Source organism: Leuciscus leuciscus (genome assembly GCF_965113295.1).
Source record: "Leuciscus leuciscus genome assembly, chromosome: 14".
NCBI classification, from domain to species: domain Eukaryota; kingdom Metazoa; phylum Chordata; class Actinopteri; order Cypriniformes; family Leuciscidae; genus Leuciscus; species Leuciscus leuciscus.
In genome coordinates, this window is record NC_138738.1 from 8543555 (window position 1) to 8568226 (window position 24672).

The 24672-nt window shown below is 36.3% G+C and overlaps 1 protein-coding gene across 2 annotated transcripts in view; it reads right to left on the reverse strand.

Moving 5' to 3' along the window:
* Window positions 1-24672, reverse strand: part of cntn6 (contactin 6) — an 87525-nt gene that overhangs the window by 22324 nt on the left and 40529 nt on the right. For both annotated transcript variants that reach the window (XM_082190173.1, XM_082190172.1), the window contains exons 2-11: window positions 17482-17619; window positions 13518-13644; window positions 12752-12927; window positions 11389-11484; window positions 8392-8595; window positions 7075-7177; window positions 5936-6120; window positions 4963-5105; window positions 4645-4774; window positions 2435-2585 (exon numbers count right to left, since the gene is read on the reverse strand). In XM_082190173.1, the coding sequence (XP_082046299.1) occupies window positions 2435-2585; window positions 4645-4774; window positions 4963-5105; window positions 5936-6120; window positions 7075-7177; window positions 8392-8595; window positions 11389-11484; window positions 12752-12927; window positions 13518-13644; window positions 17482-17542 (1376 nt within the window). In that variant the 5' untranslated portion in view covers window positions 17543-17619. The remainder of the gene's footprint in view (window positions 1-2434; window positions 2586-4644; window positions 4775-4962; window positions 5106-5935; window positions 6121-7074; window positions 7178-8391; window positions 8596-11388; window positions 11485-12751; window positions 12928-13517; window positions 13645-17481; window positions 17620-24672) is intronic.

The following is a 24672-nucleotide window of genomic DNA, read 5'->3' on the forward strand; positions in this document are numbered from 1 at the left end:
GTGTGGAAAACTGTATCCCACAATGCAATACACCTTGAAATTCATTTTTCCAAAGCAACAAATATATCAGCCTCTTTCTTTCTTTCTTGAATAATTTAAAATTTTTAATGTAATTTTAAACTAGATACCAATTGCTGAATTAACCGTAATATTCAATATTAATATTGTATATTACATGTTCAATAATATTGCTTGAACAATGTAGGTTGAAACATTTTGTCTGCATAATATTTTCAATTGTACATATTATATATTTTAAACAGTATGCAGTGTACAGTGTGCAATATGCAGTACACTACTGTTCCATTTCAAACACAACTAATAGAGTGTGATAGCAAATCCCACAATACAATGCACTCCACTTGACACACCATTTCCTTTCATTGTTTGAGCAAAGTGTCAAAATATTTTACTCAAAATTCTATGAATGCCTCTCGCTGATAAAAACATGGACTGTTTGCTGAAATGTTGATTGTTGCATATTGCATTATATTTCACATTTCCTATTTGTTAGTTAAGTTAAGACATTAAAACATAACCATAAAATAACTACTTGCAAAATGACAAAGATGCCACTTCCTGAATTAAACATGTTCATTAGTGCATATTGCTTTAAATAGGCTACTATTTCCAAAACAGTGTGCCGCATGCACAATAGTGTATCCCACAATGCAGTGCACTCGACCGTCCATTTGCTTCCTGACACATTTGAGTGGCCAATTCCACTCCAGACCTGAAAATACTGCAAAATAACTATTTCCAAAATGATAACTGGATGCCGCTTTCTGAATTAAACATGAACTCTTTACTGAACTGTTTATTTTTGCATATTGCTTCATATACGCTACAAAACTTTAGTACATACTGTGCAGTATTCAGTTAGGAGTGTGTTAGAACTCCATTTCAGACACTCCGAGGCTTACCTTTACCCTCTGATAGACAGTATCTGATACACAGTCTTGCACCTCTTGTCTCACTTCCTCAGTTCACTCTAACTTCCACTGGCTCTCCTCTTTTCCATCACTCCCTCTCTCCCTCATCCAATAATCACATAGTTCCACAGAGACCCTGGGCAGCATCAGTGAGTCATGGCATGTGTGTTCTCTCTCAGGTCCAGATGGACCACAGTGCACAGAATGAGCTCCCATTGGTTATCGCTCCATCCCCATCCATTACTGGAGATCATACACTCGTCCCTCCTGCCACCTGTTCTGACATGGCCATGCTAGAATGATTCTGTCCTGTTGAAACCCCACAGGAGAGACTCAGAACCAGGGGTGTATTAATTAGTGTTCCACTAGGCACTCACTCTTGTGTGAAAAGTGCCATCAGGAAGGATGTTGTTGGTTTTGAATGTGCAACATCTGTGCCTCAGCAACGTGTGTTCAATATGGACAAAAAAAGGTAATTATGTTTGAATAAAAATATGGACAAATATCACACAGTAATGGGCTGATGCTTTGCAAATAATGACTGCTGAAGGAGGAAAATAAAGAAACAGGAAGTTGAAAAATGTATTCTCATTATAAAATGTAATAAAATGTTTCATTGTTATTTTTATGGGAAGTAACGTTTATTTTGAGATTTTAAATCCCATAAAATCAAAATCAGGAGTTTTGTCCTTTGAGGCCACCAGCACTACTGTTCAAACTTTTTGTCTCAGTAATTCTTTTAAAGATAATTTTATCCAGAATTTTTTTTTTATTAACTTTATTCAGCAATGACATATTAAACTGATCAAAAGAGACAGTTAAGACCAAATTAATCCTGTTCTTTCATCTTTAAATAATCAAAGAATCCTAAAAAACAACAACACATGATCATGGTGGTCACAAAAATATTAAGCAGAACAACTATTTTCAACCATTACAATAATAATAATGAGAAATGTTTCTCAAGCACCCAATCTGCATATTAGAATGATGCTAATAATTTGGCTTTGCCATCACAGGAATAGATTACATGTTAAAAATATTACAATAGAAAAATAGAAAAATCTAAATAGAAAACATTTGAATAATATTTCACAACTATTTTATTGTATTTTTCTATCCACATTGGTGAACAGTCTTCTTTACAAAAAAAAAAAAAAATTTTTTTTTTTACCAAGTCCAAACGTTTTAAAGGTAGTATTTATGCTAGTGTTAGTGTACTATTAGCAAGTGAACCCAATTAACAATATTTCTGCCAAAATGGGAAAATGAGAGTTTTTCAACAGCATTTATATCATGGTGTTAATGTAACAATAATTTGAAAACAAATAAAAAACTGTGCCGATGCATGCAAGAAAGTGCCCTATGTGAATGACCGCAAAGACGTTTCCCCACAACCCTGAACTGCTGCGGTGCAAACAAACCCCAAGACTCGGGGGACAACAGGAGTGCAAGTGGCTCATTTGGCACCTTTCATTAGCGACCGGTTTGCTGACCCGTACCTCTTGCTGTCTTTCAGGAACTCGTTGCCTCTCCTCCAAGAGTACGAAGCTTTGGGGGACGCGTGCGGTCGGCATTCGATGACAGCTTCTCCACCTCTCTGGATCAGTGTGCTCTTCTTCAGTGCGTTTTTTGAGAAGTCTGGAGGTGAGGCTGAAGACATGCGATATGTGATATATTATAAATTCTGAATACCAGGGTTCCCACACATTTTGAATGGCACCGAAATGAATTTTTCTTTACCAAAACACCTTTTCATTTAGTCTGAAACTGAAACCAAAAATACAGTTTATTTCATCATTAACATTTTTATCACATTTATTTAATAATTAGCATTCAAATAAAAACTGAGTCATATGTAAATATTTAAATTCCACATAAGGCAGTTTTTAATTATGCTGAGCCATTACACAAGCCATTTCAGTACGTTGTACTGTATATTTCAACGTATCGATGCTCTGCATCGCCACTTGAACTGTCAAGCCACATTAAACAGTGCCAAAATGACATTTATTGTTTAAATTTAGTTATAAAATAGACAGAACTTGAAAGCTCAGTTTCGATCTGTTTTGATCAAAACCAAATATTTTTGTTTGCCGGAATTTCAGTGCATCACTACTTTTAGTGATTACTAATATGATTTTAAAGGTACACTATGTAACTTTTGGCCCTCTATCGGTTAATAAACAAAACTACATGCATTTTGCGGAAGAACAGCTTTGGTTGCTGCAGAACTGTGCGGATGAATATGGTTAACCTATTGCTCATTAAAAATATCACTACAAGGCTTAAGAGATATAACCAGTTTAGATGGAAAGGATCTCAAACTGACTAGTTGAAGATGTTACTGTAGCTATACCCAGTAATAGATACTTCCATGAAAATGAATTCCAGCACAGCACTACAACAATCATAATGACATGACCCTTCACAATAATGCTTTACATTGAACTCTGTGAGAGAGCTACATATGGTAATTTATCTGTTCAATAAAACCGAACTCACCTGTTAAAGGGATAGTTCACTTTGAAATTAAATTTTGGTATGTTTTAGCTTACCTCAAGGGCATCCAAGATGTAGGTGTCTTTTTTTCCGCAGTAGTTTCAATTTTGATATTTTTAGGTCAAACCGTTCTTGTCTGTCAGTCATATAATGCAGGTCGATGGTCACTTGTCTCAAACAGCATGCACAGTTTCGCAGTAGCCAAGGCGACATCTATTGTATATATCTATACCCGCCCGCGCTCTCAGATCACTTGGACATGGCTGTGTTCAAGAGGTAAAAACGATATAAAAACTGTTCGTTTTCTCACACAAACCGCTCGTTTCGTGTCTTAGGCCATCAATGTGTACTTACGATGGGGAATTGTTTAATTTGGACGACGGGGAATTGTTTTAATTTGGACTCTGTGCATGCTGTTTGAGACAAGTGACCATCGACCTGCATTATATGACTGACAGACAAGAACGGTTTGACCTAAAAATATCAAAATTGAAACTACTGCGGAAAAAAAGACACCTACATCTCGGATGCCCTTGAGGTAAGCTAAAACATACCAAAATTTAATTTCAAAGTGAACTATCCCTTTAAGTAATAAAAACGCCATCGTTGCGTCACTTTTACGACTTTTAAAAAATCTCTCAGTTCTCTCCATCTCCGAAAAGCCAAGCCAGTGTTGATTCTCGTTTTATTAAAAGCTCTGTCACATTCTCTTTTTGTCAGCAAAGTCTTTCTGTTCAGCATTTTTATAAAATGCCACTCCCACACCATACACAACAAAGATGCTGAAGCAACTTTTCTCTATTTACAGATATGACAAGACACACCCGGGCGAGACATATGATCAGTACGCAATTTCCCATGAAAACCATCCTGTTAGGGCTAAAATATAGACACTTATAATAGGCTTACCATAGTAAATAAGGGTAAGACAAAAACATGTTTTGGAAGATGGATTCATGATTTATTGATTTTATTTAAAATTAGTTAACTTTGAACAAAAAAAAAAGTCACATAGTGTACCTTTAAAAATAGCTGATTAAATATTTTAGGGCTAGAAAATTATTATTACGATTTATTTTTTTATTTTTTTACTAGAAAAAAAATCTTCACTACATACCAAATTCCATTAAATACCAAGACTTTTCCAGGTCTGAAACAGTTTTGATCACAGATGTTTGTCGAAAATTTTATAACATTGAAAGGTGCTTACCCACAACTTTGAGCTCAGCGCTGGCATATATGACTCCGTTATCGTTCTCTGCCAAACACTGATACATCCCAGAATCCATCAGGTTTATGTTGGAGATGGTTAACTTGCCACCATCAACACGAATTCTGTCCTGAGCATAAACAAAACTGTCAGTACAGATTGTGACCACGACTAATAAACCAGATTTCAAATATTTCAAATATATACACATTTCAACATACACACTCCAGCACACAACCAGCATATTAAGTGTCTTAGCATTTCGGGGAAAAGGGAAAATGCATTGAGAGATGTTATTCTGGTGGTTAGTGTTATCACCTGAGAGACCAAAAGCTGTCCATTCGTGAGCCATCTGTAAACAGGTTGAGGTTTTCCATTAGCCTTGCACTCCCAGTGAAGATCAGACTCAATAGCCATGTTTGCGTCATATAGAGTCTGTGACCACTGCAGGTGTTCCACATCTGCGTGAACAGCAATGAACTAAAATATAACAAATGCAGAGGTCTGCATCCTGCCTTAACACAACGTTTGTCTCTCTGAACTTTCTCCCTTGCAATACATTGCAAGAATAATTGTGTTTTATAAACCATCAAAAAATGAGGTTACTGTGTGCACATTAATTCGAGATGATTCTTCCTGTCTTGTAGAAGAGCACTGTTGCAATGCATATATTGTGGGTATTCTGGGCAGGCTAAACAACACCTACTATAGCCATTCTAATTAGTCTTGCCTTGACAATAAAATCTATTCTTTCATTATTTATTATTTACCACAGGCTGCCGTGTGATCCGTTATCTGACTCATTAAAAATTTAAATTTCTCGTATTGATTCTCCTGCAGTAATCGTGATGGCAGACAAAATGCTGCATGGATAGGAGAGATAAACAAGGTCTTTTAACATTGAGAAAAATACTCTGCATACAATGTTTTGGACACAGCTGTCTAAATATTTATATAGTGTTTGGCATGGTAATGGGTATGACAATGTTGGTATGTTTGGTCTTGGTGAAAAAGATCTGCTACGCTGCTGCTGCACAATATAGTGTACATGAATTGCATGTAGCAGATCTATACAGGTGGAGCTGGGGAAGGTGGAGGGTTTTTGAAAGCGCGCTGTACTGCTAAGGCAAATGCTAATTGAAGGTTGAGCATGCAAGCTCATTGGCTACCGAAACAGGAAGAACCAATCATCTGTGCCATATTGAGAATTATGTGATTGCAAGCAGGTTGAGTTAAGGACCAATCAGCCTGTGCCATCTAGAGTTTCATGACAGAACTTTGTATTTCTTACTTTGAAAAACAAGACGTCCTTTTGCAATACTGCGTCCTTTGGAGTTTTCGGCCACACATTCATAAAGTCCAGAATCCTCTGGACGGAAATATGGGATCTCTAGGACACCATTTGAGTGATTTATCTTCATTTTTCCAGGGAAAGGGTTTCCATCTGCTCTCTTCCAGGAAATAGAAGGCACTGGACTGAGGAAAGTCGAGGAAAGAGACCATATTTACATCACACTGTGCTGAGATGATCTATGGAGGCTTTACATGATTCATCAATGCAGAACATGTTACTAGTTAGTCAACATCTTTGAGTAAAATGTGATTCAACATCCGTTCCTGCACAGTTATGGATATAATGACATATTCCCAATCCCTTGCATGTTTGTTTATTTATCATTTTGGCTAAGTACATTTTCCAGCCATCAATAAAATAGATGTTAAATACATCACAATTCAAAAGTTTCGGGTCAGTAATATATATTTTTAAGAACTGAATACTTTTATTTTGCAAGAAGCATTAAATTGATCAAAAGTGACATTAAAGATTTATAATGTTACAAAAGATTTCTATTTCAAATAAATGCTGTTCTTTTGAACTTTCTATTCATCAGAGGAAGCGCAACTGTTTTTCACATTGATAATCAAAAATGTTTCTTGAGCACCAAATCAGCATATTAGAATGATTTCTGAAGGATCACGTGACACTGAAGACTGGAGTAATGATGCTGAAAATTCAGCTTTGCCATCACAGGAATTGACACAACGTAGCTTTATTCACATTGTAGCATTATTCAATTTATAAATAAATAAAATATAAAAATACATGGCATGGCATGGCAGCATCTCTGTTCTAGACCTTTTCAACCTCCAGTATCCCAGCATCCCTTAACACATTACCCGTGGACAATCCAAAGCCAGAACCCTGCCCAACCCCTGGGTCACAGTCTGCAGCTGTTTTTAAAATAATGGCCGCCACCCTCCATCTGCTTCCTAGTACTTCACGAAGATTAAAAGATCCTGTAGATTTCAGAGACATTTCTCTTAAATAAACTGCTAAGATGTACTATGTGCCAAGTGTGGCAATCCCCAGTTAAGCAAGGCAACCCTCTGGGGGCAAGAAGTCCATCTGTTAGTAAAGTAGAGACCTACTTTCCTAAAGCGAAACACTCCAGTCGAACCGATGATCCTTTGGCAACGTGGAGCATTTTTTCAAACTGGACCTCAATCTTCGGCTCATATTCCCCCATCACAGCTGTAAAATAAGGATAAACAAGCATAAGTCTTTTAGGGTGAAAGCAATGCACTCCAATTCAAATCAAACTATTTATAGTATATCAATTGAAGTGCAAACAAGGCTTATAAACAAGTTTACAAAAACATGCAGCTTGCCAACAAACCCTGCTGAAAAGAGAATGGCTGGTCACCAGAATATGTAGTGCTTTGGATGCTGATGTTCACGCTAGGATTTTAACTAGGTTGACTTTTTTTTGTCTTAGTTTTGTATTTTTGTACTTTTCCAATATTTTGGCATGTCATATTCATTACTTTTAGTCCATCTGACTCATGATTATACTTTTATACTTCTTTTTTTATTTTATTTTAATTTCTGAACATTTTTTAATTATTATTATTTTTATAATTTGAATAAACAAAATACATATCAGTTGCTGATAATGTGAAAAATGAAAAATGAAACTTCACACAAATATTATGAAAAACATTAATTCAAATATGTATCATACATACATAACATATAAAAGATAATCGAAATATAACATGAAAACAGTGCTTGTATTAGATAAATTGTGAATTCTTAAATACTATAAAAATAACTAAAACTTGTCAACTAACACTTTTGATAGTTATTCTGTTTAATTTTCACTGAGATTAACATTGCTTAGCCAACCAGTTTTAGGAAAAGCTTATTCAAGCAGCTTTAGCAAAAATATCACGATGGTGGACCAGCTGATTGACTAGCACCACAACTAGAAAATCATGTAAATTTATGCTGGCCTAAAATGGTCTTTTCAGCAGGGAATGTAGATCAAACACAAGGAAAAGTAAGAAATAAGAATTAGTAAAGTAATAAGAGTTTGGCAGTGGTCTTGAGCCCAAAATATTCATAGATAAAAATATTCAATATTCACATTAACTCAAAATATTCAAAACCTCTCCGCCCTACTTCATATACCTTGTCTGGGTGAATATTAAACAGACACTAATGACTGGTGATGTTGAGCCTTCCGGGGTATGTGTGTGAGAGAGAGGGTGTACGAGTTCATCTCTGTTTCTTAATGCAACCTCTCTCTCTCTCTCTCTCTCTCTCTCTCACACACACAGTTGGCTGAGCATGGCTTAGAGACTATGAATACACAAATGCTTCATCTCTGAGTGGCAGCAAAGCAAACACTGTCATGCTCAAATCCACTGAATCATCACTGTTAGCAGTTCCTCCAGGCTACTCACCATCCCGACGTAGCACCACTGGAGTTGGGGAACTGTGGACCGTCGTGTTGGTCATCACATTCCTCACCACACATGTGTAGTTGCCCACGTCTGACGTCTCTACCTTAGCGATATACAAGTTTCCAGTCCTCTGGGACACAAAGCGTCGGTTGTCCCCTACAGCAACGCTGGGGCGGCCATTAAATATCCAGGAATATCTGATATCTGAGAAAATTGTCGCATGCCATTACTAAATTTTTATGCCAATTCAGTATACAGTATACTGTATGTGTATATTTATGTATATAAAAATGTCTTGATAGTGAATATCCTTAGTGTACAGCTTGATGCCTTACGAAAAAGACTCTTTAAAAACTTTTTTATTAAATTCAACTATTTGTGGAAGAAGCTTGTTAGAGCTCAGCCATGGGAAAAGAGTTTGTATATAACAAAGTTAAAGCAATACAGTTTCGATTTTGACAGTCAAGCAACAGCAAACTAATAACGTTCCATAAAAAAGGCACAAAGCCACCACAAAACATCCAAACACTTTGATTTGTGAAAACTTTATAAAAATGCACTATTAAAAACTACACTAAATTCAGCAGTCAAGTGAATATATTTTAATAAAGTAGGATTTGACAGGCCTTCTTAACTTACACAAACCTAATTTACTGTTGTAGTCATTCATCTTCAACAAAAGTCATGCAAGTTCCTTTTGTCTTGATAGCCTTTTCATTTTTTTCTTTATCTATATTCCTTCATGTCACCTCTCACTCTTTCTTAACGAGACAGGGAAATATGAAGAGGAGATAAAAGGAATACAGGAAGAGCACACAGCAAGGCCTGTGGTATAAAATAAAGTATGAAAGTATCAAATTAAGCAGCATTTATTAGAGGGCAGACAGGGGGTTAGAGTGGCTGAAATATGGATTGATAAGGGCTATTTAAGGTTCAAACAGCATATCTAAAAGTCTACAGCACCAAGAAAAAAGAACCATTTGGCTTCCAGATAGAAAAAGGTGAATTAAAACCATCATAAATGGAGTAGTGACAAGGTGGGCGACCTCTCGTCATTACTGGGCACTGTGCTTAAGGCTTTTGCTCTCTTAGGAACCAAATTCACAGCCACTATAATCTGAAATCAAGTGCATTTTGTACAGTGCAGTGCAATTTTGATCAAATAAATGCAGCCTTGGTGAGTATAAGATAATATTTTTGAGAACAAGAGATTTCTCTTTTGAGATTCCAAACTAATGGTAATACATACAAAATAATTTAGCAGACGCTTTTATCCAAAGCGACTTACAAATGAAGAGGGCAATAGAAGCAGTCAAATGAACAATAGGGCAACAATATACAAATGCCGTGACCATATACATGTTAATATATACATGACGTACATATTTCTCATGCACCAGAGTAAAAATAATTAGTTCCCAAGAGCAAAAAAGACAGATTTCAAATGGTACACTTTGCGAGTGGTCCTCCATGCCCAGCAACTGCCTTTGGGGTGAAAGGGGATGCTAAAAATCACTTCCAGCACCGCATAAAATCACTTCCTGGACTGAGTAGCAGTATCTAAACATTGTATAAAGTCCAATAAAGTATGATCCATACAACAGAGCCTCGGATTACGGAATTTGGCAAACAGTCAAGGGTGGTGTGGCGGGAGAACAGGGGAAGGAAAATAGAAGATGGAGGGTGGTGGCGGAGAGTGGGGAAGGTATGGGGCACTGAAGGCCATTGATTCGACTAGAAATGTGGTGGAATGACAGAACGCCGGTGCGGTGGCATGAAATTGCACCTCTGGAGCATGTGTACGTGGCTCTTTGAGGGACTGCTAATCAGCTCTATACAGACAGAGAAGAGGTGCACAGCTGGACTGGGGGATAAAGAGACATGTCGCTTTAAACCAGCCACCACATGCCTTTATTACCTTTCAACAGAAGGCCAAGGCTTAAGAAAATAACCTTTCCAAATGACCACAAGGGCACAAGTGCCATTAAGGAGGAGGAGGGGGATCTAAATGCCACGAGGCTGGTGCATGAATGCAAGAACGGGAGCTCCAGACTGAGTGAGCCATTGTGCTCCGGTCATTTGAAAGCTTGATTTGCTCACAATATGAGATGATTAAGACACAATCTGAACCAACATGCACCATACATAATAAGTGAGCAGAGCGGAATGAGGTTTTCTTTGACATCTCTAGCACGAAACTGACCCTTTGCAGGGAGTTTGATTGACAGGCGATCTGACCAATCACAATTCATCTGCTGAATCCGTCATTTCTGTCCGACAAAGCAGTCAAGAGAGTTAGTAGATTAACATTGGGAGGATTTGAACTTGAAAAACGGTGCGTACTGACGTGTTTCCGCGTTTAAAACAAAATTCCTTCTTACGTTCATTCATGTTTATTTGATGCTATAAATTAACTAGAAGGAAGAGATGATCGGTTCACGAGCGCCTTTAACTGAGGCTCTACGGCGATCTGTCTGACACATTAAAGAACCACAAAACGGTATTTATTGTTAAAATTTCTTTTAAAAAATGACCAAATTTGAAAGGTGAGACTTTGTTTCATATCAAAAGTAATCTGGTCTGTCCTGTCTGTCAGCGCGTTGTCAGTGTCCTCTCTGCCCTGCAATGCATTTTTCACTGCGTGAGAACATGGTGTGGCGTGAGAGCGGCGTGGCTTGTCGGACATAGCAACAGTAACTAAAGGGGGCGGGTCTTTGCGAACGGTCAATTGCCACTTGATTTGCTTGGCATTATTCTACAGGCTAAACACAGTGCTCGAACTGATAAAAAATAAATAGAAAAATTGTGCTGTGGAAAGAGGTCAACAGGTTTTGCAAACAATTGTCACTCTTGCTTTGTATGAAAGTCTCTTATTGAAGAGTGGAAAAGAATTGATCATTTCAAAGAATAGGGGCTTCGTGTATTTGTATGCAAAAGAAACCCTGATGCGCATAAGAAAATCACATTCAAATTCATACGGAATACAATAAAATGTACCTCCAAAGTGGGGTGGCGGACCGCACAGGAGCACAACAGCCTGTCCTTCCCTCACTAATACTGGACTTCTGGCCTTGCTGCTGAAATTCTGCAGGTCTGCAAAAACAAAATAATGGGATCGCCATAACTTTTCATTAAAGGCAGTGTCATCGCTCTGACGTGCAACAGACGACTCGCAGAGCAGGGACCTTTAGAAATGCCACTCTATAGCACAGGAAGGGACAGGCAAAAATGACATCCCACACTGGGCTAAAGCTGTGGTGTTTATTCAAATGTCAGTTCTCCAGCCTCATGAATGTGCTGTATGGCTGTGTGGAATGAGTTTTGTGTAACCAAAAGATAAACTGCAAGAAAAAAAGATTAGAATTTAGTGAGGTTAATGCATAAATCAAGAAAAAAATTAGTTTAATTAGGTAAGAATTTGAAAGTGAGGTAAACAAATAAATATGCATTTTAAACTTAGCTAAATGAAATGCAATTAACACGTTCTGACATGGTGTATGGGTGGATTTTTGTAGATATGTGGTTGTCGTGGTAAGTTTGTCAATTATGTATCGTCAGATCTATAGTTTATGGATGAAACTAAAGGAAAATGTGCCCTTGAACACTAAAATATGTGGTTTAAAGATATTAATTTTGTGCCAGTAAGTCATTCTTGGAGCTTAAACAGTTGAGAATGTAAGGGATTTGATTCCTTGTATACCTGTAATGGATAAAAGTGTCTGCCAAATGAATAAACAGGAATAAAAGACACACAAAAAAAGTAAAATCACATAATGGAAAGCTTTCTTCATAAGTCAAGAGAAAAAAGATTCCTCAAGACTCAAGGTAAATCATTGGGAAAATGCTTTTTCCCACTCTGTGAATGCCAATTTTGCCAGTGAAGCGCCACCAATTAGTCCTACAACTATTTTCTGCATCACTCAAGCCCTGAAGAGACACATCTTACTTGTGAAATTTCAAATGAACAATGTGTTCATATGTACACACAATATGAACGAGGCAGACTTTGTGTGTTATGATTATATGTCGAATTTAAGACCTTTTTTCAATTATCCATGACAGGCTGCATTTCTGTTAGTACCATCTCCTGATGGAATCTTCCAGATGGCAAAATGTAGTTGTCAGTTTAAAAGCCTGCCACATCCATGGAAGAAAGTATATCTTACTCACTAATGGACCAAATGACAACATGAAATATGAAAGATAACATAGCGGCCATTTTACTTATTACGCATTTAAGCTTCCAAAGGGCACATACACAGACAGCATAGTCAAAGTAGATATCAAGTGTGAAGGAGACTGTCAAAAGCTATTTTCAAGCATTGACATATACAAAACATTCGGTTTAATTGGCACTTACATGCAAACTCAACTTTAGCCTCTCGGCTCAGAATGGTTCCAAATGCATTAGTGGCGATACACTGGTAAATACCGGGGTGTTTAGTTGCCTGAGGTTTACTGATCAAAAGGTTTCCCTCAACAAGACTGTAGTTGAAGTCCATGTCAATGTCAAGATCTTTCCCGTTGAATTTCCACCTAAATGTAAAAACAGGTGGAGTGAGCACAGAATAATGATGAATAAAGAAGAAATTTAGGCATACAAATTCTTTCAGTGGCATTTTCAAACTATTATAAAAAAAAACGATTAAAACATGTCTGTTAATTGAAATAAACCTGAAATAAAATAAAATAAAAATATTGGAAAAAAAATAAAAATAAATAACAATTTCTAATTATCTAACCGAAATAAAATAGGTTGAAGTATTAAAATTACAGAAATAAAAATGTATAAAAACTAAAGGAAATATATAAAAACAAACAATAAAAATGTCAAAACAAAATTACTAAAATTGTAAATGCAAAAAAAAATTTAAAAATCATAATAATATAAAAAATATAACAATTACACCATCCAAGAGTCTGAACTTTTGACAAAATGTTTCATTATAATTTATTTTTATTTTATTTACTAGTACAATTTCAGTCAAAAGCTGAAATGAAAAATTCTAAAATGTTATTTATATCCAGGTGTTAATGAAAAAATATATATATATATAATTTTCAGTATGGTGTCAGACTTTTGGATTCCAATATATATTGAGAAGATATTGAGGAAAAGTCATTACTTGTAATGTGGCTCTGGACTTCCCTTAGCCTTGCAGTTAATAAATATCTTGTTGTCCTCTGCACTTAAAGGGAAAACACTGTCACTGGGCTCTTGAGTGAACACTGGGCCATGTCGAACAATTCTCTCTAGGAGAAAGAACAAGAAGAGTCACAAACAGCTCATAATCCACAATCTGGAACATGAATCTGGATTGTAAAACAGGTGTGAACACATCAGGTCCACATTATCTCTAATGTGCTCTATTCATTTATTTTCAGCAACTTCCCACACTGAGCTCATTAGATCTGCAACGTAAACACGTGCCAGAGGAACAGCTTTCATTTCCCCTCTTGTAGCAGGAACCGTATCAACATGACGTCCTCCTTTTGGCAGGCCCGTAACACGCATGGCAGCGTGGCTAGGTCTGTTGTTTCGGTTGACTGCTGCCAAGACACCGATCCACCTCCCTAATTACCCCATGTTGTGGTAATTACTCTAGTGAAATGTATCATTTCTTAAATGAATAAACAAGCTCTCAGAAACATGTCACAGGGAAAGGAACTGTGCTTTCTACTGTTAGTAGACTTCCTCATTCAACCTTTCCCAATTGAACTCACCTGTGACTTTTCTCGTTCTCTTTGAGTGAATGAAATTCTTTTTTACAGGTCTCTAACCTTGACGAGGACACACAAAAATGACCCTCCCACATCATCAAGCTAATGGAAGTGTCCAGGCGTGTTTGCCTGGGGTGAGGGCCCTGCCTCCTCACGCTGGGGGAGATGCTACCTTTTTCACTTTCCCTTTTGTGTGTCCTTTGAACGATGGGAATTAATGAAGCATTTAGAGCGAGGAGTAGCACACTTACAGTATTCCACATTTAGGTGTCATTTGCGGTGAGGACATGTCCCCATCACTTTTAGTCTTGGACAATTTTGCCCTACTATTTATTCACTGTAGTTAATTATAGTGGGTAAAGTAATCAGAGGTGATGTGGAATCTTTTTTTTTTTTTTTATGTAAACATTAAAAATAAAGAAAAAAAATTTCTCTAGCATGGCCTAGACATGCACTGCACTTCTAAACTGCTTTTCACAATCTCAAGACATAATCACAAAACAAAATGCAAACAAATGTATTCCCACGCTGGATATGCACGGTTTAAAAGTTTTTAAAGGAATTAATACTTTATTGAGCTCCTAAAGGAACAATTGTATGTCAATGTCAATCTCTTGCAAATGTTTAGTGTTTCCCTCCTGTGAAAGTTTTGCGAGGTAATGCGAAACACAAAGTTTCTCAGGGAAACAAAATATTTGCCATTAAACGCATAAGCATTGAAATATATATTTTTCCTCCCATCCAATATTGTTTCCATCACCATGTCCCTTTGGGCTCTGTAATCCTTTTACTCTGACACATTTAATAAATTGATTAAAAGTGACAGTAAAGACTTAAAAATTTATTTCAAATACAGGTAAATGCTGTTCTTTTGCAGCACAACAGTTTTAACTGTGATAATAAGAAATAAGTAGCAAATCAAGCATAATTTAGAATGATTTCTGAAGGGTCATGTGACACTGAAGACTAGAGAAATGGCTTCAGAACCTGGAGAAATGGCTGGAGAAACAATTCAGCTTTGCCATCACAAGAATAATAGAAATACAAAACAGTCAATATTTCACAATATTACTGTTTTACTGTGTTTTTGATTAAAAACATTTAAAAAATATTACAGACACAGACATTTTGATTTATAAAAAAAAAAAAAAAAAATATCACAATTTCATTTGAACATCTGAATTGTTTCGACAAGAATGACTGTTCCACTGTGTAATGAGACATGAGTTTTACATTGGAAAATAGCCTCAATGCGCTATTGAAATTTTTGCTTAAATTATTTTGTACATTTTATTTCTAATCATAATGTTATTAATAATTCACTTACACTTACAATGAATAAAGGGACATTCAACCTAGTTTAATAACTTCTTCTCATTATTATAACCACATCCTTATAGGTCCATTCACTGTTTAAATATTAACTACATTCATATTCAGCATCCAAATGTTGAATAACTATTTCACTTTGGTAGATCACTATTATTCATTCACTCAATATAACTTATTTCCTAAATAAATATACGTAGGCTACCTGAGTTTTTTTTTTTTTTTTTTTCAAGACGTTATTATCAATTATCAACAAGAGATCTAAATGTACTGCAGTTCATTTCCACACAGCTTGTATGCACAGGTTTCATCAACACTTAAAATACTTAAATAAAAGTCTGCCTTCAAAGCTAGGACCTGGCAGGTTGTTAGATACAGTGCGTGTTTGGTTGGTCTCCTCAGGTCCTCCGTGCTGAATAGCTTCTGCCCTTCCATCTGATGCTGTCTGGCCTATGCACTTCCTTCTCTCCAGCTAAGCTTTCTGAATATCAAGCTGTGCAATCAAAAGAGCACCTGTGGATTGAATGCAAATGCCCATTTGAGTTGGCATAGTTACTGTAGCACAACAACGGCAATAACTGGAGCACTGGCACTGAGAGGGGGACACTGGTTCATTTAAATAGGGCACCTGCCTCTTCAGATGGCCCCTTCCTTACAGCGGTGCATTATGTGCTGTGAGTTGCACAAACCATAGGAGAAATAATAAGAACATTTTGTATGTTTTAGACATGATGGAGAGTTATAGCTGATTGCAAGTCTGCCAAGAGCTACAAGTAGCTATAAATAATGTCTAACTCTATCAATATTTTGTTAAAACAGTAGTCTTCAACTGGTGGGACTCAGGTTTGTTCTGATTGTGGACGGTAGAGAAAAAAACTACGCTAAATCCAAATGATAAATTCCACTAAAAATTAAATTGTGCATAGGATCTGCCTGGATCATAATCATACACTGTTCGCTCGTTGGCAAGAGGAGAACTGGCCCTCGACTGAGCCTGGGTTCTCCTAAGGTTTTTTTCTCCATTATGTCACCTGATGGAGTTCCTTGCCACTGTTGCCTTGGCTTTTGGCTTGTTGGGGACATTTAATATTCAACAATATTATTGATCTGCTTTACTTAAGGTGGACGATGACGCAATTTTCTTCTAGAAACAAACTTTGTTGTATTATTTTCATGTTATCACTGTGAAGCTGCTTTGATACAATCTGTATTGTAAAAAGCGCTATATAAATAAAGGTGACTTGGCTTGACATAGTTACGTTTAGTAGATTTTTTTCACTTATTTAAAAAAAAACTACCAGTGCAGAAAAAGAAAAAGGAATATAATCTTATTAAAGATACAATCTCTGAATTGTTATTTATTTACATTTTATGCATTGTTGCCTCTTAGGTAAATTTATCTTGTTTCAAGGATTTTCAGAATTATTTTCCAGTGTAATTTCTATAATGCATTGTTCTTGTTCAGCATCTTGATTCAGAAATCCTTGAAACAAGGTGCATTTTTCTGAGAGCCAACATTGCATAAAATATTAAGACTTTCAGAGAATGTATCTTTAACAAGAGTATATTTCTTCCAGTACCAACAGATTTTTTTCCACTTATTTTAGTACTAGTAACTAGAAACTAGTAAACAAATACCAATTTATGCAATATCAATAAATGTAAATGTCTGATTGTAAACACATTTTTGGATGGCTGGTCACCACTCAATGTCTAATATAAAATGAAAACCAAACTGCTTCAGAACATTCTTCAAAGCTACATAAACGAATAAAGTTTCCTATGCTAGTCTATAATTATGAACAAATAAAGAATGCCAATATAAGTTACTGTAGAAGTTATTGCTGAAGAGAAAAATCAGAAACTGTGTCAAGACAAATGTCCTGCTGGGGCAACCACGAGCGCTTGTTCCCAGCATGCATCTGTCTCTAGAGGAATGTGGAAATGATTAGACAGAGGCATGAAAAGCCACTCTCTCTACTGAAGTGGGGACTATGCAGAACAGGTGAGCTATCAAAGGCAACTCAGGGGATATCGTACCTGCTAGGCAGCTCTTGAGTGACAGCAGGATTAAGAGTTCCCATGGCAACAACATCTTCATCTTCCAAGGTCACAGATTTCCATTCAACTGCAAGAGAAGCAAGCCGTGTTCTTCCAATGTAAAGTCAGCTTTGTTGGCTGTGGAATGAGCAAGGGACAGGTCGAGAGGGAGAAGGAGAGAGAGAGAGAGACAAAAGATTAGAAAAACAAAACAACACAACACAAGCAAGAGGAGCTGTACTGTATATTCAGATAAACCAGTGAAATATTAATAATTCATTCATCCAAATAAGGACAGACAGGATTCCATGCCTATGGGCCAGCTCACAGCTGATCAACTGCAGTGTGGATACTGATGAACATACCCTCAATATATCTCCCAAGAAGTCGAGGGAATCGGAGAGGGAGAGATAGATAGACAGACCCGGGGAGAGCAAGAGAGATATGGAAAAATCATCAGTGGCTTACGGCAGCAAAACCTGAACACATATTCAGCTGCCAAAGGCAATGTTTGGATTGTGCTAAAAGTATTGGTTCTACACACTTACACTTGGGAAAAAAAGCGTGATACATTTATAAACCTGCAAACATATTTCATTTTCAGCGCGCCGTATCTCAGAACAGGATTATGATTCGATAGGGGAGGTGATACACTTTGAAAGGGCAGTGAATATGATAGAGGAGTAAGCTATACGGCATCAGCCCTCCCTCTTTTTGAATCGGCGGTGTGCAATTCATCCACCTCACAGGAATTCAATACTCTTTAAAGCACATCAGTGTTGTCAAATACCCACTTTAATTTATAAGGGTCAACGCCACCGCTTTGGCTTTTACAAATGCGGGCCCTGGTGGGACGTGCGGTTTAAGTGTCAAACTGTAACAAATGTCTTGCAAATGAGAGTAATATTTTTGACATTTCTGAGTGCAGAACAGCTTGTGGTTTATGAGCGATATATCTACACTAGGGACATCACATTTCGAATAAGCCATGAAAGTCATCGTAATGCATAACGTGTTTAACATTCAGACTTTTCTTCATTTTCTTCGAACGCAATACCAAACCATGAAGGATCAATATTGTTTAGTCAGAACTGTTTCTAAATCATCTGAATTGCTTTGAAGCATTGCCATTGTTTTGAAGAATCAAATCTGCTTTGAAAAATCAGCATTGTTTTGAATCATCAGGATTGTTTTGGAAGAATCTGCATTGTTTTAATCCATGAGATTTTGTTTTGAAGCATCAACATTGTTTTAAAGCATCAAATCTGTTTTGAATTACCAGTATTTTTTGCAGCAGTCATTTTGAAACAATACTGGTTTGAAGCATCAGTACTTTTTACAAGTGTCAATATCATTTTGAAGTTTTAAAGCATCAACATTGTACTGAAGCATCAATATTGTTTTGAAATGCCATCAATGTTTGGAAGCATCAAATCTGTTTGAAACATCAGTATTGTTTTAAAACAATAAATACTGATTTGACATCAGAATAGATTTGAAGCGTCAATATTGCTTTGAAGCATCAAATCTGTTTAGAAACAATATTGCTTTAAAGAATCAGAACTACTTAGAAGCGACAGTTTCATTCTGAAGTTTCAATATAGCTCTGAAGCATCAGCATTGTACTGAATCATCAAAGAATCAGTATTGTTTCAAAGCATCAATATTATTGTAAATAATTAACATGTGAAGCAACAGTAATCTTCATGTATTGATATTGTTCTTTAGCTCATTTAACCAACTTCTTTGATACGTTAATGTAATATCAAGAGCAGCTCAGTTGTTGGGCAGAAACTGAAAAGACCTGACAATCGAGGAAAAAAAAAAAGAGTGCAGATCAGGTCTGAGATGGGGGGAGAGATTAAATTAGATGAGATTGATTATGTTCCTGTATTATCTACTCTAAGGAACCACGAGCTCTGACCTTCAAGTCCTTCGTCATTTCAGTCATCTCTATCGATTTGGTTTCCATTTTTTTAACCTCCTGCCTCCTTTGTTTGTCATTCTGCTCCTGCAGCCCGCTATGAGTCTCAATCAAGTCTGGGAGGACAGGTCAATAGCCGGATATTTGTTTGATGTCTTTCCTTATGAGATGCATGAGGGTGATCTATAACCGGTGAGTTTGCGAAATGAAGAATGAAACTATAGATGCGCAGTGGGGGAAGATCTTACTTTGACCTGCACATTTGATTCCCTGCATGCTACCTGTTTTCGTACTTCTTCAGATCAATTCATTCAATCCTACTTCCCTGCAACGCTGTCCTTTGAGGTGTGTTTAATATGCTCGAATTAGATAACTGATATACATGCTGCTCTGCTTTATCATAATTTGAAAAGAGGGTAAAAGTTTACGTACAAATGACACCTATTTTAAGGCACTCGAAAAAAAGGTTGAAGATCCGCCAGCATTAATTCCTTACGTTAAAAAAAATCCCTAGAGGAATACAACATTAATGACTCTAAAAATGTTGTCCTTGAATGTACCGAGAACCATGTGCCATTTGTAAAACAATCGAGAGTTGCTGGACTTCTGGGACAGCTAGTAAGACCATTATAATCTATTTCCACAAGATGTCTAACAAGCCCTGTAAGGCTCAAATCATTAAGGTGGCATGTTGAGCAAAAATGATCAATGCTAATTTATGTTTCAGTCTCGTCAGCAGTCCCCGCTCACTTCAGAGAGAGGTCAGATCGCTATTTGTCATCCATCCGGGGCTCTCGTACATTTCAAAGTCACAAAAAAAGCTTCCCGTTTCTGTCTAAAGCATTTAATATGCATCAAACCATACTGGGGCAACCATGAGCGTTAGCTCTGTGTCAAAAGGCATCCCACGTTTTAACGATTCATGATGTCTCTGGCATCTTTGGGGAAGGAGGGAAGGAGTTTCTTGGTCACAGTCCTACCGGATTCAGAGTAGTTCCTTACATGATTAATTTATAGAGCAGGGAAAAAATACAATGGCAATAATTCTTCTGCCCAGCGGATGATGGTCACAGGTGGTAGAAATATCAAGTGGGCCGAAGCCTGGTTAATGGTGCCTGCAAGGGAAAAGATCTGTCAGGGATAATCTCTTATAATACTCTGCCATAGATAATGTGCTTCCCCCTTCCACTGGCGGCAGATGAAGAGATTGCATAGCAGACATTATGAAATGGGATGAGAATTATCATGACTATGCTGCCTGTGTCCAGAGCGATAAATGCAGAGCTAGTTTAAATCTTATTGAGAAAATGGAGATATGGTGGGTGAGAGTGCTGAAAAAGATGGGACACCACAGTGTAATGTGATCTGGAAGGAATACTTCATGACTTTGTAGCTAAATGTACAGCTGTACGAGAAAAAAGGCTGACAATGGTGTCAAACTTGTGCTTCCCTGCAAGAACACTTGCACCAAGTCTGACAATGAACCTCATTTTTAAAGGCTGTAGTTGCCTTACATATAATTATTAGCAGTAGTGATAGAAAATAGGTGAAGATAAAATGACAGGAAGAGGTGTGTATATATAATATATATCAATTATATAAACACATATATATTTACATATTTTTCAGGTTACAGAGGTAGTAACAATTGTCTTGTCTTGAGTGAGTCATTTATCATTCAAATGATTCATTACAACATGCCGATTGATCAGGAATTAAACAATTGGCTTTCTTTAGGATTGAGCCACTGAATCATTCACTCAAACAAAACATGTTGATTTATTCAGAAACAAAGCGCCAACACAGAGATGCACAATAATTGATGGCAAGATCACATTTTAGTGACCTGGTTCTTTAAAATTGAACTAATCTTAATTGAAGTCATTTTGTTAATTTGAGCAAAGTTAAATTAAAACATAACAAATATGCATAACCCTAAACTAGTTGGATCTGCCAATATTGTGTCTAATATTTTCAACTTGAATATTGTGTCTAATAATACTGTTCAATATTCTAATTTGTTTATTGAACTGTTGTATAGCAATATCACACTCGCAATCATACTGATTTATTACTATCTGAAAATAATTTAAGATATTTTTTATAGAAAATGTTCAATAGACTGGTGGCAATTCACATATTCACAAACATTTCAATATCCTAATAAAAAATAAAAAGCCTATCCAAATATCCAGACATGTCAAACGCTGCCTAAACCCTGAGTAATAGCACTCCTCAATAAGACATGACATATGCTTCCTTTAAAATCCAGCATCCACCTTCATTTACAGCATTAGATAAATCACATAGTCTCTGACTGCGGATTGAGTCCTCAAAGAGCCTTTGTGAGCTTCACACCAGCCTGCAGAAGCCAGAGGCAGAAACGCCGGCTGGGTTTAGCCGATGTGAACAGAATCTCAACATGGGCTTCAGTGAGACAGCTTCCATCAAACCAACCAACCAGCTATCAGCTTCAACCATTCACAATCTGCCAGCTCATTGCCCCACAACCTGCTCGATTCTGTGTGCCATGCTAAATAATACAGTTTTAGATACTCTAAAAATTACACAAATTGAAGCTGCAAGCAGCATTTATCAGGGGTCAAGCGGTTTAAGGCCTTTAAGCACATGCGTAAAAATATATTATGTTTTATTTAGCAAGCATGTAAACACTTAGAAAACTTAGGAAACCAAAAGTAATTTATAAAATATTATATAAGAGATTCAATCAAGAATCATTTTGTACAGATGTAAACAATGTATGTTGGATTGATGTTTAAAAGGAAGTACATCCTGATAATGCACTGTCCGCATTTGAAAGATAATTTTACCCTTTGGTGGACAAACATGCACCTATGAAAAAATGTACAGTGAAGAATGTTAGGGCACCATGGATTGTTAATGAGTTAAAAAACATTATGTTTGAGAGAGATAAGGGTACAGCAAACAGTAAGCTGTTTTAGTAAAAGTGGACATAGACACATATAGAATATATTTATAATACATCATTTTCATGGATTACTTTAGTGTATATATTTATGTAGGTATGTGTACATATACATATATATATATATATATATATATATATATATGTATGTATATGTATATGTATATATATATATATATATATATATATACACACACACACACACACACACACACACACACACACACACACACACACACACACACACACACACACACACACACACACTGCACTGGTTATGCTGAAGCAAACCAGAATTATTGTTAACTAAAAACTGTTTTATTAACTGAAATAAAGCTTAAATAAAATTAAAGAAAAACCTAAACTTAATGAAAATTAGAAGCGTTGATTGGCAACTAACTGAAATAAGTTTAAGTTAAAACACTTAAAAAAACGAAATAGTCTTGATAGAATGATAATAAAAATTATTAAGTTAACTAAAATTAAAAACTGAAACTGAAAATATAAAAATAAAAGCTCATTCAAAATATTAGTAAAAACAAAATAGTATATTAAAAAAATTCTAAAATAACACTGGTTGCTGCACAACCACTAACCACTAAGGCACGGCTCTGACGGTAGAATACTTGATAAAAATGTCTGGAGGGGCGGATTCACTGTTTACACATATACACATGACCTGGATTCCTGGGCTAACGCCAACAAGGCCTTTGCTCACAGCAATTTGGTTTCCTTGTGCAGGCAGACTCCAGCAGGGCTATCAAAAAAAGACAAATCATTTCAGCAGGTGGATGAAGAGAAGGCTGCAGTGGCCTAATAAAAAAGCACTCTGCATATAGCCCCCCACTCCCCCCCACCATACTATAATAGGGGCCTGTTGGCAAGCTTGTAAGAAAACATGCAGTCTGCAGTTTCGTCAGCCTCTCAGAGAACACCCATTAAACAAGTAGTTGTTGACTTGTTATGAATAATAAAACAAAAGCATCAACACTGTGGATGTTAAGGGTGAGTGCTAACATAGGAACCAAGAAGACGAGCTAGCTCTCAGGGGGTGACGAAATAGCTTGCGAAAAAAAACCCTCATATTTTTCCCACATACTGTAAGTTCGTGACCTCAATTTTCAAATTCATGAAGGCAAAGTGTTCTGAATCAGCTCTCCACAGAAAAGTTAACTAGGTTTATTGATTAAAAAAAACAACAACTATTGATTTTAAAAGTGAGAAACATATGTATTAAAGGGTTAGATACTGTACACGCCCACTCCATGTCAAGAAACATTCTCATCAAGCGCGGTTCTTTGTTGACCTAAATGCCTTGAAATTCACCAAACTGAGTTTAGCATCTTTAATATATCCACCAAAACAGAAGGTGTGGGCATGTACAGTACGTAACCCTTTCATTTGTATTTCACTTTTAAAATCAATAATTGTTTTGTTTTTATTTATTTTCAATTTGTCTGTCACAATTCAATGCCTCTAGCTTTTTATATAAAACAATATATGATAACATGAATACATTCGATTTTTGGACCAGCTACGTCAAAATAAATAAAAAAGGCAAGGTATACACACATATATACATACATACATATATATATATATATATATATATATATATATATATATATATATATATATATATATATATATATATATATATACATACATATATATATACATATATACATACATATAAACACATTTTATATATAACAGCTTCTGATGAAAATGACTTTTTAGCAGCAATAAATTCTTTTTCAAAATAAGATTACATCTCATCTCATCATTATCTTATTTTTTTTTACATTCAATACATATCAACTGTGATCAGTGTCAATGCCACAACCCACTACTAATGTTAATAGGTAGAAACAGCTGACCTTATGACCTCTATAAGCTATAAAAACTGTTGTCAGTGCAAATGGGGTATTATAATGATTTACTACAGTTAATGGAGTTACACTTTGGTTTAAAGGGGTATTAGGTACTCTACCTCTAATATGCATTGTAAAATCACTCTAACGCACATCCTTGAGCGGCTTATTGCTAATTATCACATTTTCAAGGAATAATAGTCTTAATAGGTTTACAATGACACCAGGGACAGGTGACAAAATGCTTTATTGACACGATTTACTTGAGCTGCAAATAGCTAGCAACTGCGTAATCCCATTTGTGATCGAAGGACACTTGATCCTCTTCCAATCAATGCCCAATGTCTGTTGGTGACAGAGAATGGGTATTTCATAACACCCCCCATGGGATCTTATAAACACCATCAATAACATGTTACCACCCATATGTGTATCATTTTCTCCCT